General features: G+C 42.6%; 1 protein-coding gene across 1 annotated transcript in view; it reads right to left on the reverse strand.

Annotated features, from left to right (window-relative positions):
* The window catches only part of FRAS1 (Fraser extracellular matrix complex subunit 1), a 455,620-nt gene that overhangs the window by 257,315 nt on the left and 183,316 nt on the right, over positions 1-14,989 (reverse strand). The window contains exons 6-9 of the mRNA XM_065877453.1: positions 14,272-14,405; positions 6,087-6,170; positions 4,300-4,401; positions 3,808-3,999 (exon numbers count right to left, since the gene is read on the reverse strand). Coding sequence (XP_065733525.1) covers positions 3,808-3,999; positions 4,300-4,401; positions 6,087-6,170; positions 14,272-14,405 — 512 coding nt within the window. The remainder of the gene's footprint in view (positions 1-3,807; positions 4,000-4,299; positions 4,402-6,086; positions 6,171-14,271; positions 14,406-14,989) is intronic.

Below are 14,989 nucleotides of genomic sequence, written 5' to 3' on the forward strand. Positions count from 1 at the left end.
TGATGCTTCTTTACGTGAAGACATTATTTAATTTGTGATTTATATTACATTTGAAGTGCAAAAACCATCATAGGTAAAAATGGAATAATGTAAAATTGCATAAAGAGAATAATCACAATATCTTATGTTTAAAAACGCTGTGCACTAAAGAAAAATATAAAATAAAAGCATTAGTTGTCTTTGAATTGTAGCATTATGGACTTTAAAGTCTCTTTTTTATTTCTCTTGAGCCTTCAGTTTTCTAAAATGAATATGTATTATTTTAATGAAGGAAAAGATCCCTTTTAAAAGAAACACAAAAATATATGAATGACTGTAACTTTTTATAGTATGTGAAAAGTTATTTCAAAAAGGAGGGAGTTAGATAGATCACTGTTCCTCAAAATTTCATGCCAACCAGAGGCCAACGGAGAGCAGAGTGTGCTGTAAGGAACAGACGTATTTACATATAAATTGTTTTGCAGAAACGTGACAAACCAGCTGGTAGTGAAGGCCTAACCCACAAACACAGTGAAATTTGCTTTCAAAGCATATAAAGAGGTTTATAAACATGTAATCTAAGTCACTTAAAACAATGTTTTGAAACAAGACAGAGTATGTGTACTTCTATTAAAGACGAAATGCATGAGAGATTCTTAAGTGCCCGCTACAATACCTACAGACAGAACTGAAAATGGACCCTGCATCACCCGGATAAGGCAAAGAAGGTAGCTTTTCTGAGTCTTCAAATGCTGCTGTAAATAACAGCAAGCCCTGCTCCTGGGGAACAAGGATGCAGGTTTGGTGAGGTAGGAATTTCTAAATAGATTTGCTATTTATAGACATCTGGACGCTCCAACCTGCATCAGTTCACTGTGGTGGGGAGCTTGCTCTAATTAGCATCTGACTTTGGCTTTGAGAAAAATTGCTTTGTGAAACAAAGCTAACTGTTTTCTTTCTAAGAGGATTCTGCTGCTTAGGCCAGATGGAATTCGCTAACCCCTCTCCACTGAATCACATCAACATTCATCCATCAGACGAAAGACCCTGTTATTCCACTAAGCTGCCTACTGGAAAAGAAAACACTCTTTTGCGGGAATCTCCCTCTGCTGGAGAAAGGAAAGGCACCTCACGTTTACGGCATGCCTACCCTCTTCCGTGCACTTTGCCACAAGCTTTGATCCCCCCCATCACTTTATCCCTCATACATGAATGCGAGCTAATAGTCCTTTCTTAAGAAAAAAAGTAAATTGACTTCTTCTTCTGAATTCACGCTCAAAGATAATACTAAATATAGAAACACATGGAAATCGTCATATTGCACTATTCTACTGTTGATTTATTTATGTTTCCAAGTCCAGGAATTTGGTTTTATATATCAAAGACAAGGCTCATTCCACTTTCTCCTTTTTTTAACGGAGAAAAACTGTTTGCTGATTTCAGTGCAATTCGGAACCTGCTGTTGATGACAGGGCAACAATGATTACGATGGCGTAGAGGTACAATTTTGCCTCTTTCTCTAGAGGTTGACTTTTCTGCACCTTTGCGGATGTAGACGCACTCAGACTTATTCCACCTTTCGTATGCAAGATGAGAAATCAAATGATCTTGATATATTTTAGAAAAGGCAGAAAGTAGGGCAGAATTGAATAAAAATACTAGGAGCGTACTTTCACTGCTCCCCTTGGCAGATTTAGCCATTTTCTCCAGGTGCTCCTGAGGCATTTAATTCATATTAATTCATAACCATTGACGCCCCTGCAGATTATAATTTCTGTTTTGGTATCTGACTTCCACCAAAGCCTGGGAACTCTTGAGATTAAAATGTGCCTTATTCATCCTTTTATCTCCAAGCCAAGCGGAAGTTAGGAAGTTAGTATCCCAGGCTTTCATAAGGTCATTAGCCAGAGCTATTTACAGAAGTATGGCACAGAAGGAAGGTTAAGGGATATTTGTGTAAGATTCAATTCTGGTTAAAATTTCACCGCTGGTAGTATATCCAGTTTAGAACCCAGTGCCTTAAAACGAAATATGGGTATGTGCTAGTTGATTCAAGATCTGCAGAAATAGACTGACTAAAGGCATTAGAAGTCCTCAATTCATAAAAGAGAAGATGGAGGGCTTCCCTGGTGGCGCAGTGGTTGAGAGTCCGCCTGCCGATGCAGGGGACACGGGTTCGTGCCCCGGTCCGGGAGGATAACCCATGCTGCGGAGCGGCTGGGCCCGTGAGCCATGGCCGCTGAGGCTGCGCGTCCGGAGCCTGTGCTCCGCAACGGGAGAGGCCACAGCACTGAGAGGCCCGCATACCGGAAAAAAAAAAAAAAGAGAGAGAAGATGGATAAGACTGGGAGGAGGATGAGTTGGGACGAGATAGTGCTATGGGGTGGCTTGGGGAACCCGGAGGCCCTTTCCACTTACTGAAGCAGCTGCTCCCCATTTTCCTAAGAACAGAGGACAGGAACTGGCTTATGCTACCAAAGGCAGGAGCCATGGAAGACTGGCAGGTACTTGGAAATGCATTACATTGGGGATAGCGGGCCAAATTATTTTCTGTGCCTGAGACTCTCTGTTTAGACCTGACTGAAAATAGGTGGCTTAAAGGACCCACCCTACCAGGATCCCTCTCCCAGATTTTCCATAAACCCTGGGATATTAGACACATTAAAACCTTGGAAATAACCCAGCATCCCCTGGGCAGACTGCCGAGGCCAGGAAGCTCAGCCTCAGCCCAAGAGCGAGGGAGACAGAAAAGGGCCCTGACTAGGGTTTTTCTCATCTTCATCCAACCATTCTGATTCCCCTGACCTAAAGAAAGAAAAGCAATGAAAAGGCACGTAGAGGGAAATAAATCTGCAAAAAAAGCAGGACCCTCTTTACCTACATGTGTCTCAGCTCTACCAAGACACAGAAGTAGAAGGCAACATGAAAAAGAACTCTGTCGCTGACAGCCCTGTTTGAATGGCTGTTCCTCTTCGGGAACCGTGTTGAGAGGAGCTGAGGCGTGGGGGAGAAGTAGAAAGAAAAATGCCTTCACAGACACCCAGCGCTTCAGATCGTCCAAGTTTCCCTCATCGACTCAAGTTCACAACGCCGCGGGAAACTGGTGGGGCAGATAGGAGTGCCAAGGGAGAAGGACACAGCTTTAAAAGCAGTTTGTTGTACAGCGGATCAAAATCGGGTGCAAAGGGGAAAAAAAGCCATCTCCCCACAGTATACATCTATAGTCCAAACAGAGCCTACTTTGTTAGAAGATTCTAGAAATTCTGCAGACAGCAGAAGTCAACAGAGGTCCACAGAGTTAATTATGTATGAGGTCTCCCTCCCTGTCTCTTTAAAACAAAAACAATGACAAAAACACATTTCATTTTCTTTCCCGATGGATTCACAGGAGCAGCCTCTAGGTGTTGGCTCTCCTCTCTGCTAAACGCTGTCAGCGGGGCCTGCAACAGAAGCCGGGCCACCGGAGCACCTGCGGACTCTGTTTCACAACCAGAGCAAGCTGGGCGGCCACCAGCAGTGAGGCCCAGCTGTGCTGACTGATAGGCTAATGTCCCATGTCATCCCTTCCAGTCCATGTCTCTGGCTCAGGGCTTCCCATCAGACCAGATGCACTGAGAGCTAAAAGCTCCAGGAGGCTGCTCCAAATCAGTCTAAACAAAGAGTGGCATTTACTTTACACCACAGAAGCCTCACGCTAAAAGCCTCCTTGAAATTGAACGTTCAACCTGGTCGTCCCCTCTGCTGCCGAGAGGGAAGGGACAGGTGAGGGACCACCCATCCCGCTGGAGACACCCTTACAGTCCAAAAGGAGATGCCTTCGTTTCTTACCTGGGCACACTCCACTCTGGCACACTCCCCAGTCCGGCAGGTCACTTGGCCACGGTCACACGTGCAGAACTCACAGGCCGAGCCCTTCCATATTTCATCCTGGTACCGCACAAGCCCCCCATGCGAGCAGCTTCCAGCAGGAGACACACAGTCCTCGCAGCATTGCCCATGACGCTGAGCCCTTCTCTGACCCTGAGGAAACAGAGAGAACGGCAGGGAAAGGGCAGTGGTCAGGAGGGCGCGAAAACATCCGACCTGATGGGGCAGAAGGACATAAAACACCAACTCTGTGTGCTGTTTTCTTCCCCCACCTGACCCAGCTGAGGCACGTTCCCCTCCCCCTCCCCCTCCTTCCTGGGAAGCAGGTCCTTCCTGCTTCCGAGCATCATAAAAACTTTTGATTCCCTCAAAGGACACACTGGACTAAGAAATGCATTTCCTAAATGACCCCGAATAAAGGTTCAAAAAATCAAGCTACACACTCTCAAATACCTTTTCGCATCTTAACGGAGGGCAGGCCTGTTTGTGGCACCTGACCTCACCCCGGTCACATATACACGTGGTGCAGGCATTTTCACTCCACTGCTCACCATGCTGAGTGAAGAAAAGAAACAAAAAAGTGGAAAATCAAATGTCACACATATCAAGTAGAAACACAAGGCACGTGACACAATTTTTTACCATAGTTCTTAACTGAGCCATATCAAATGTACTCCTGAGAAATAATATCATCTAGGCAGAAGAGGCTCTAAGAAAAGAAGTCAATACATGTCCAAAGAGAACTTGGGATTCGTTTGCATCCAACTATATTCATTCCACAGATGCCTTGAGGGCCTGCTCTCTGCCAGACACACAGAGGGCCTGGAACTTCAAGATTAATAGGAAGACCCTGTTTGCTGGCTACTCGATGGTCATTCTTTAGCTCTCCTTTGCTGGGAGACCCAGTTCTCACTGCTACACACTCACGTTCCCAGCTTCCCTTGCAGCCAGTGCACAGACTTGGTCCCAGTCCCAACGGAGGGGACCTCAGGGGAAGTGTGCTAGAGCAGTAGGGGTTGGGGAAAAGACTCTTCTCCCCCATAAAGGAAGAAAAGTCCACCCCTTTCTTCCACCAGGCTTTAGTCATGACTGGTTGAGGACAAGCTGCCTGAAGCTGTGGAAGCCACACTGGGGCATGAGGTGACAAGACAGAAAGCAAATGCCAACATGCTGAGGACGGCAGAGTGGCAAGGTCAGAAGAGTGAAAATCCTTGACAACATCATTGAGACCTGGATTGATCAACCCTGCAACTGTCCCACCTCTGGGCTTCCTGTTATATGAGATAATAAATGTTTCATTTTAGCTACTTTTAGAGGAGCATTTCTGTTGCTTGCAGCCAAGGACACCATAACAGGTATAGAGGCTCTCTCTTCCAGAAGAAATTAATCTAGCACATATGTAGCTACTGTATTGGACAGCACAGATCTAATATACACAAAAATCCTTTCCCCTTTAGTTATTTTCATTTATACTTCAAGGGACCCGTCTAGAATTTGTGTCATCCATCCCCTAATACTCAGTTCCAGATTCTCTATTGAGAGTCAAAAATCCCAATTTCTATTTGGTTTTCCTTAGAATGACCAGCAAACAAGGGAAGCAGATGGGTTAATTTTTTATATATTCTTTGCTTTTGAATAATGTAACCTTCTTTTGCCTCAGCTAGGCACTCCCAAGTCAGAACATTCATTCATTCATTCAACTTGTTGCACTTACTTTTATTTAGTACCTACCATGTGTTGGGTAGTTAGCTAGACTGCCCCAATAGTACTTTCAAGTTTTCAGGGTCCACCACCCCCAGCTTCTTGCCCTTTTCTCTCTCGCACCTTCCACTCCCATGCTCCCAACCCCACTGTAAGGCAGGGGGACACTGTCTCTGGATATCAGTGCATAAAAGCCAACCAAAGCAGGCAGACATTCCCAGAGCCTCCAACATAAGTGTAAACTGACAGTAACCAATGACAGTCCTTTTTCCCTTCAAGATGTGTGAACAGTAAGTTCACCAAGGTTCATGGACCAGGTACCGCCTGCCAGCACATTCTTTTGTATTTCTAATCCCCTCCGATTTAATTTTTTCACAAAGGCTTCCCATGAAGGGAAGAAAAAAGCCGTTTATGAACTGAGTTACTAATCCTGGCAAAGAGTCAGACGTGGGTGGGGGAGATATGGTGGTTAGAAGGGCAGAGGGCTGATGTGTAAGAATGGATGTCAAAACACCTACATGGGGCACATCAAAGCTTACCTCGTAAACTCGGCCAGCTGCAGAGCAGGATCGCAAAGAGCACTGTGGGCAGCATTTCCCAGGGACTCGGACCACAGTTTCATCCTTGACACCCCAAAAGCAGTCCATCAAAAGGCAGTATTAATAAAATCCACAACAGTAGGAAAATTTCACTCACAGCCAACTCAATCACGTGCCTCAAGCCTCCAGAAACAGCAATTTCCTCTCATTTAATATCTATTAGTCACCTGGTGCTTTGATAAGAATGAACACTTTTCAGGGCAGTGTGACTCTTAAGACGTCTGCACTTTCCTCAAGTCCCATCCACTTCTAAGCACAAACAAAAGCACAACTAATAACAATAATAGTACTTCGTGTTTGCCAGGCACTGTTTTAAGTGTTTTACGTGACCCTGTAAAGTAGATGTTCTTATCCCGCCTTCACAAACAAGAAAATTAAAGATCAGAGAGGTTGTGTGACTTGTCCGAGGTCACAGAGCTGACCTGGTAACAGTAAATGGTTGGCAGAGGGACTTCAGGGCATCAACCATTCAACACTTAAGAACATTTACCTCCTGCTGAGTCACTGCTAATCTCAAAGTGAAGGTATCCCTCCCTTGATAAACTATCTCACTATTCTTTTGCATCTGTATGGGAATCCACACGTTTATATGTATGCATTAGGAGGTCCTTAACATGAAAAAAAATCAGTCATGCCCCTAGATATCTAGGAATAAGCCAGTGCAGAGAAATGTGGGTGACAAACTCTAAATGCCCAAAGAACCCCTACCGCCTTATTCCTACAGTTTCAGCTCTATCACCTGCACCCCCAGAATATTAGACCCTTTGTCACCACTGCCCTAAGAATTTTCACAGCAACAATCTCCTCGTTAATGCCAAAGAATCAGCTTCTCACTTTGACATCACCACAGCCTTTTGAATGGAAGGAAGGTAGGCAAATTAAAGCCAAGAGAAGGAGGATTAGAATAGACCAAGTTTCAGTGACTAAGAAGTGGTAGATCTTATACAGAAGATACCTCCTGGACAGTTAGCTGCGCTTTCTCTTACAAAAAGCAGAGAATGAGATGTTATTATCATGGTTTGCTGTGGAATTCCCTCGGCAAGAAAAGAAGGCTGGTGTACTTTGGGGCATGTGTGTAGGGGGGTGTCAAGTAACCTTAATTTTTCATGGAAAGTTCCAGTCATGCTTTAGTGGCTTTTTTAACCGAATTATACATGATCAGCTAGATTAATGCATTCCTATCTAATAGGAATTTATTTCAAACACCTGAATCACTGGAATTCACATGACAACTGTTTTCTCTGCTTTAGGTTACCTTATTTCTTTATAATTCTGTAAAAATATTATGACCATTGATGTTTAATAGAGTATGTGAAAATTGGACATGCGTTGAAATCATTGAGCATTTCTTGACCTCAGAACTCTTGAGTTTAATGAAATTTCAGTGAGGAAGTAAAAATAAAGGTATATCTGATGTCATACTCACTATTCAGTAAGTTTATGGAAGGAAACAATGAACGTTTACAACGTTAAGTAAACAGGGGACCAATGTCATGATCACAGATCTTGAACAGAAATACAGAGGTAAGTATGAATCTATCTTATCCAGCATGGAGTAAACCCAAGGACAGGGGCAGAGTCAACTGGAGAGTGGGAGGTATGGGTGGCAGATAACTACCTGTGTAGAGGCTGGTACAGGAAAATCAAGTTTCCGATTCTTACTGGCAATAATTATGTATTTCATTGACAGAAACAAAACCTTTCTTCACAAACAGAGCCCAAAAAGGGCAGGGAGGAAAAGCATTTAAAGAGAAAATATCCCATTACGTGAGAGAACTTCTTGACTGAGAATTGAGATCCCATCTGGGCTGGTGTTTTATAAGCAGGACTGGAGAGGCAAGTAAGAAGAAGGTGAGCAGCAAAGTGGGTTAGAGAAACGGGAAAGGCGTTTTAGCTGTACATTTTTGTGGCTATCATACACTTGAACCCTATTATTCTGGTCTTTGTAGATTTGCCCTTCCAAACCTAGAGACTACCCAGGGGCTAGTACGCTAGGGACGGATGACCAAATCCAGCCCACCACCAATTTCCATAAACTTTGATTGGAATGCAGCCACATCCATTCATGTACGTTTTATCTATGGGTGTTTTTGTGCTATAATGGCAGAGTTGAGAAGCTGTTCCAACTATATGGCACACAAAGCTGAAAATGTTCACTATCTGGCTCTTTACAGAAGAAGTTTGCCAACCCCATGTCTAATATGGTACCCTCAGTCATCACAGGAGTTCAATGCCAAAATAATGTATGATTAATGTCATTACAATTTCGGGTAGGACCACCATTAAGGATATATAGTTGACCCTTGAACAATGCAGAGGTTAGGGGAGCTGACCTCCACACAGCTGAAAATCCGAATATAATTTATAGTCAGCCCTAGGTATCCACGGTTCCTCCACGTCTGTGGTTCCGCATCCGTGGATTCAACCAACCATGGATCGTGTACTATTTACTATTGAAAAAAATCCATATATAAGTGGATCCACATATTTCGAACCACGTTGCTCGAGGGTCAACTGATTGAATTATGGTTTTCCATATTCCTTAAATAAAAGTACTTATGACAAAGTTTATAGTATGTTATGGCTCAGAGCTCTTGACAAAATATCTTCTCCTGTATCACCTCTGAAGGTATAAAAATGAGATGAAAATTCTACCACCATAAAGTAGAACAGCCAACCTCCTACCATTGCCGAGGAAGTCCCACTGACCATAAGACTTTCTGTGGCCTTTCTTTGCTTTATAAACCAAAACAGAAATAGGAACCAGCATTTATTCCCAACTCCCTGCCTTCCAATATCAAACACAACACGTGTTTGTTCCCTCAGTGTGCGGCCACTGCAGTTTGAAGCCATTAGAGTGCCATCCTAGCCTTTCAACTCCCTCGATGTCTTTCTACCTAATCAGAGCCCATAATGTAAAAAAAAAAAAGGAAAACAAAATAAAAAGAGTGGGAAGTATGTGTGTTGGGGGAGGTGGAGGAAGTGATGAAAAGTGGGGAAGAAGACACCCAAATGTAAAGCACAGAGTCACCGAGAAACATGGCGAGAACCCTTGCAAATTGGGGGTTACAGTTTTACATTTCATGAATTCAAAATGTAAGAGGGTTGGGCAGTGGAGAGAGAAAAATATCTGATCTCAGTACAACAGAGCTACACTAAATGAAAACCTGCCAGACCCTTGGTCGAGGAAACACGCACCTTTCTTAGCACCTGGCTATGGATCCAAGAAAGGGAATTAGCCAAGGGCAGGCTGCTTACCCTTGCAGCTTTCAAGCACTGGGTATGGACAGATTTCTCTTGACCAAGGCTGAGTAAACAGAAAGAAAAGAACTTGGGGGAAAAACTCTAAAGAGCAATAGAAAGTAATAACATTCTGAAGATGCACAGAAAGAACAGATTTCTGAAAACTAAGTACTGCAGGATCTAAAATAAAAGATTTAAAAGCCATTTTGCAACTTCAGTAAGATAGAAGAAAATGCAGTCTTTATTAAATAGAAGGAAGAAGCGATAAAGAAAGAAAAAGCATTGGGGTTAAAAAAAGATGAACCAGTGATAGGAGAAATAAGGACGAATTAAAAGAAAATTAAAGGAAAATCATCAAATTAAAATCTATACTGGAGGCAGTAAACCCAAACTCAAGAAGCTCTCTCCATAACGCAGAGGAAAGACACAAAAGTGAAAATGATGAGAGAGAAAGTGACCAAGGCAGGGGAGCAATCTTAGAATCATAGGTGTTTCTGAAGAAATGAGGATAATTGGAACAGACATGACTAATCAAGGCCGTAACTAAAGAAAACATTTCACACCTGGAATATAGACTGAAAGGGCTTCACAGTATTCTAGGCAAACTATGTGAAAAGACACCTCACTTGGAAATATCCTGGGAAAATGTTTTAAATATAAAGATGAAGAAACATCCTGCAAGAATTCAACAGAGTAAACTAGCTGAATATAACAGAATAGAAAGCAGAAAAACCTCAGATTCCTCCATGGCACTAAATTCCAGAATTTAATGGAACAGAGTTTATAGGGTTGATATGGGAAAAGATTATAATCTCCTTAAATTGTAGACCCCTACAAATTGTCTTTCATGAATGTAGGCACAATAGAAAATAATTCTCAAACACTTGGTGGCTCAGAAGACATACCAATCTTTATCTTTTTTAAAAAACTCTGAAGATGAAGTTCAATTCACTTAGATTAACCAATATTGGGAATGGGAAAATTGTAGTATTAAAAAAATTGATGGGAGAAAATATTTGCAAATGAAACAACAGACAAAGGATTAATCTCCAAAATATACAAACAGCTCATGGAGCTCAATATCAAAAAAACAAACAATCCAGTCAAAAAATGGGCAGAAGGCCTAAACAGACATTTCACCAAGGAAGACATACAGATGGCCAAGAGGCACATGAAAAGATGCTCAACATCACTAATTATTAGAGAAATGCAAATCAAAAATACAATGAGGTATCACCTCACGCCGGCCAGAACGGCCATTATCATGAAAGCTAGAAACAGTAAATGCTGGAAAGGGTGTGGTGAAAAGGGAACCCTCCTACACTGTTGGTGGGAGTGTAAATTGATACAACCACTATGGAAAACAGTATGGAGGCTCCTTAAAAAACTAAAAATAGAACTACCATATGACCCAGCAATCCCACTACTGGGCATATACCCTGAGAAAACCATAATTCAAAAAGAGTCATGTACCACAATGTTCATTGCAGCACTATTTACAATAGCCAGGACATGGAAGCAACCTAACTGTCCATCAACAGATGAATGGATGAAGAAGACGTGGCACATGTATCCAATGGAATATTACTCAGCCATAAAAAGAAATGAAATTGAGTTATTTGTAGTGAGGTGGATGCACCTAGAGTCTGTCATACAGAGTGAAGTAAGTCAGAAAGAGAAAAACAAATACCATATGCTAACACATATATATGGAATCTAAAAAAAAAATGGTACTGATGAACCTAGTTGCAGGGCAGGAATAAAGAGGCAGACATAGAGAATGGACTTGATGACATGGGGTGGGAGGGCGAAGCTGGGGCAAAGTGAGAGTAGCATCGACGTATATATACACTACCGAATGTAAAATAGTTGGCTGGTGGGAAGCTGCAGCACCGCACAGGGAGATGGGCTCGGTGCTTTGCGATGACCTAGAGGGGTGGGATAGGGAGGATAGGAGGGAGGCTCAAAAGGGAGGGGATATGGGGATTCATGTGTGCATATGGCCGATTCGCTTTGTTGTGAAGCGAAACTAACAAGGTACTGTGAAGCAATTATACTCCAATAAAGATGTACTAAAAAAAATTGGTGATAGTAGTGTCAGGAAGAACTCTCATCAGACTGAACATTTTAATGAGCCTACAAAAATGTGGATGGGCTAGGGCTCTGTTCACAAGGCATCTGGACAGAAGCTGAAGGCAAGCAATTTCAGCATGCATTTACATCACACACTAAGGGAGCAACCCCTCATTTGAACACAGGAATTTCTCCTTTTGTCAGAGATGATCACTAACTCCTAACATCTGATTATAACTATGCAAACAAATATATCCACATTTGCCTACCAAAAAATTGGAATGAATTCCAAAAGAAATCCTATCGTGATCCTTTGGAATGGTGGAAATATGGAAGATCATTTCCTTCTCTGCTTTTCCGCTTTTTGCAAACTTTCCTTAAGGAATACAGATTCCCTTTACAATTTAAAAAACACTTTATGGGCTTCCCTGGTGGCGCAGTGGTTGAGAGTCCGCCTGCCGATGCAGAGGGTGCGGGTTTGTGCCCCAGTCCAGGAAGATCCCACATGCCGCGGAGCGGCTGGGCCTGTGAGCCATGGCCGCTGAGCCTGCGCGTCCGGAGCCTGTGCTCCGCAATGGGAGAGGCCACAACAGTGAGAGGCCCGCGTACCACAAAAAAAAAAACAAAAAAAAAAAATCACTTTATATTAAAAATCAAATTTTTCTAAAGCTCAACACCTGGAAATGCATTTCTTCTGATGAACTTGTGTTTTTTTAAATGAATGAGTTTTAAAAAATGAATGAGTTAATACATATAAAAGGCTTGCAATCATGCTCAATGATGTGAGCAACTATTGTTTTGTGATTATTATTATACATAAATGATATGTAACTCATCATTTTGGGAGGCGATACAGTGTAATGGTTAAAAATATGTCAGGTGTGGTCTGTTGAGGTTGTCATGTATCACTGCCTAGGTTAGAAGCAATGACAGTTCATAACTGTGGTACCTTGAGCAAATTATTTAAACTCTGTATCTCAGTTTTATCTACTATAACGTGGGATGATAATAATAGTTCCTACTTCACAGGGTTGTTACGCAAATTAAAAGCTCTTAAAATTAATGATTAGCACATAATATATGCCCCCAGATGGTGGCGGTGAGAATGTTTCCAACAAAGGTGCTAATTCTACAGCACCTCTTTATATCATCAGAACACCCAATGGTTAATAGTGATATTAAATCAAGAAAAATGGTTTAAATAGTCTAACAGTTGGGTATTTTTTTTTTTGCGGTACGCGGGCCCCTCACTGTTGTGGCCTCTCCCAGCCGCTCCACGGCATGTGGAATCTTCCCAGACCGGGGCACGAACCCGCGTCCCCTGCATCGGCAGGCGGACTCTCAACCACTGCGCCACCAGGGAAGCCCAGTTGGGTATTTTTTAATGTCAAGACAAAACTATAGACTTGATGCAAGAGTGATTAAGATCAATCTACTTCCAAGGCTTCAGAATGCTTGCATAGCAATTAGCTCTAAAGTATGGCAACAAATTTCATCTTTTTAAGTTAAACAATGCAAACTATAAGTGAGTACTGTTAGAAGCCAGAATCTATCCTTAACGTTTTTTTAGAATGGGAACCAGTACTTTCAATTATTCCAAGCTAACCTCTGATGTGCAGTCAGGGTTAAGTTTTTAAAGACTTAAAGCAGAAGATTCACAATGGAGTGTTTCCTCTATCCATCCTCCCACCTCCCTTATTGTAATGGTGGCAAACTGCTTGATTAACTTTCTTACACAAGGGGACTAAAGCCTGGAATGTGTGAATCAAAATGCCCCAACACTACAATATCTTCTGAATGTAAGATATTATGCAACTCTACCAAGAAACTCATTTGTAATCTGAAAGCTAGGACAAGACTTTGTGATGAATTGAGAGGTGTGACATGTGTGCAGTAGTTGCTGTAGTGTGGGTAATACAATCTAGTCTTTAAATTGATACATTTTCCCTTTATTTGGCATTTAGCATTTCTTGCCTAATTGCCTTTTGTCTGCCTTTAAAAATATTGCCCAATTATCACAGTATGCCATGTTATTGATTTTGTTTTATTTGACACAAAGTACTGCTCTGTATCAACTGAATGTTGGCTTCCAGCTTTTTCTTAGATCAAAAAATGAGCTATTTTTCAACTGGAGGCAAACTCCTTTCATGGTTTTCTGTCAACCGCTAAGAAACATCCATAGGAGCTACTGGAAGAAGAAAAAACTATAAAATACCATGTACACCAAATTTATTTGCAATTGATTTTCTATTGTAAATCTGTGTGAAGAGCCTAATGTTGTGAAAATCAGACCAGCTTTAAATGAAGAACAAGGTCCCCCTATTTTAAACCTCCCTGGAGAAAATCCTTTCATAATTTGAATCATTATCTAATAAAAATTAAATAAGGCACATCTGGATAATCAGGTTCAAAGACATGCATATGTCTTTAAAAAGCAGGCTATACCTATGCATTGAAAAACAATAACAACGCTGATCATCTTACTGAATTTTCCAGATGTTCCGCTTCGCATTTTTGGAACATCTGCAACTAGAGTTTGGTGGGCTTCTTTATGTGTACCCTGAAGGCTCAGTTTCATTATGTAACAATTAGCCTAAATGGCTGGTAATTAGACCTATCTGTAGCATCTAAGGGTAAAAGAAATCTCTCAGGGGTGGTCTCTAAAAGTATAAGGAAAATAAAACCGCCTTTGCTTCTTGTTCTCAGTACTTCCGAGGTCTGCCTGACAAAATCTCAGAAGAGACTCCAAGTTCCTGAACAGTGAAGTTAACAGCCTGTGAAGGATCCATTCTGAGGCTGTCTTCCTTACCTGGTTACAAAACAGAGGATGACACTGAGCTGCGAAGCACTGGGCGACCCCATTTCTACACACACACTTGGCGCACTGACTCAATGGCCAGTCCTCCCCATCCTGAAACACACGGCCTTCGTAGGAACAGGGTTCTGGAAGGTCAGAGCAATAAGAATTACTGGGGGGATTGCACTTGCTGATCCCAGGGCTGACTGCATGCGTGTGCGGCCAGTGCAGTCACACAGGGCCCTGTGCTCAGGGGCGCAGTGCAAACAGTGGGGGCCCGTGCTCGGGGTATTGCTCTGCAGTCACTGTATGGAATTCTTAACTTTCTCTCTGAGTTTCATAAGTGAAGTCTGGTGCGACAGGTAGCATGTGCGACAGGTAGCATGTGCTAGGGGTTTGGGGTCTCACTCATGCGTGGCCCTACCTCCCCGCTGCCTCCTTGCCTTCTGGGTTCTCAGCAGCCTGACCCCAAATCCATGCCCAGTGAAAGCTGCCACCCTCCAACCATAGCAGGGACCTGGGTGTGGGTGCCTGGGGAGTGCATGTACCCTAAGCACCAAGTAGCGGGGGGACCCGGGGCACCTGTGGGGGGGGGGTCTTACCCACCCAGCAAATATCCCCGTGCCTTAGGGAGTGTGACATGAATAATAAATTTAAAACAGGACAGGTTGCAAAAACCATGGAAGAAAATAAAAACTTTTTCCCCCTGCTTTTTGAACAAAGGGCCCTG

The sequence above is a fragment of the Phocoena phocoena genome, chromosome 5, assembly GCF_963924675.1.
Source record: "Phocoena phocoena chromosome 5, mPhoPho1.1, whole genome shotgun sequence".
Taxonomy (NCBI): domain Eukaryota; kingdom Metazoa; phylum Chordata; class Mammalia; order Artiodactyla; family Phocoenidae; genus Phocoena; species Phocoena phocoena.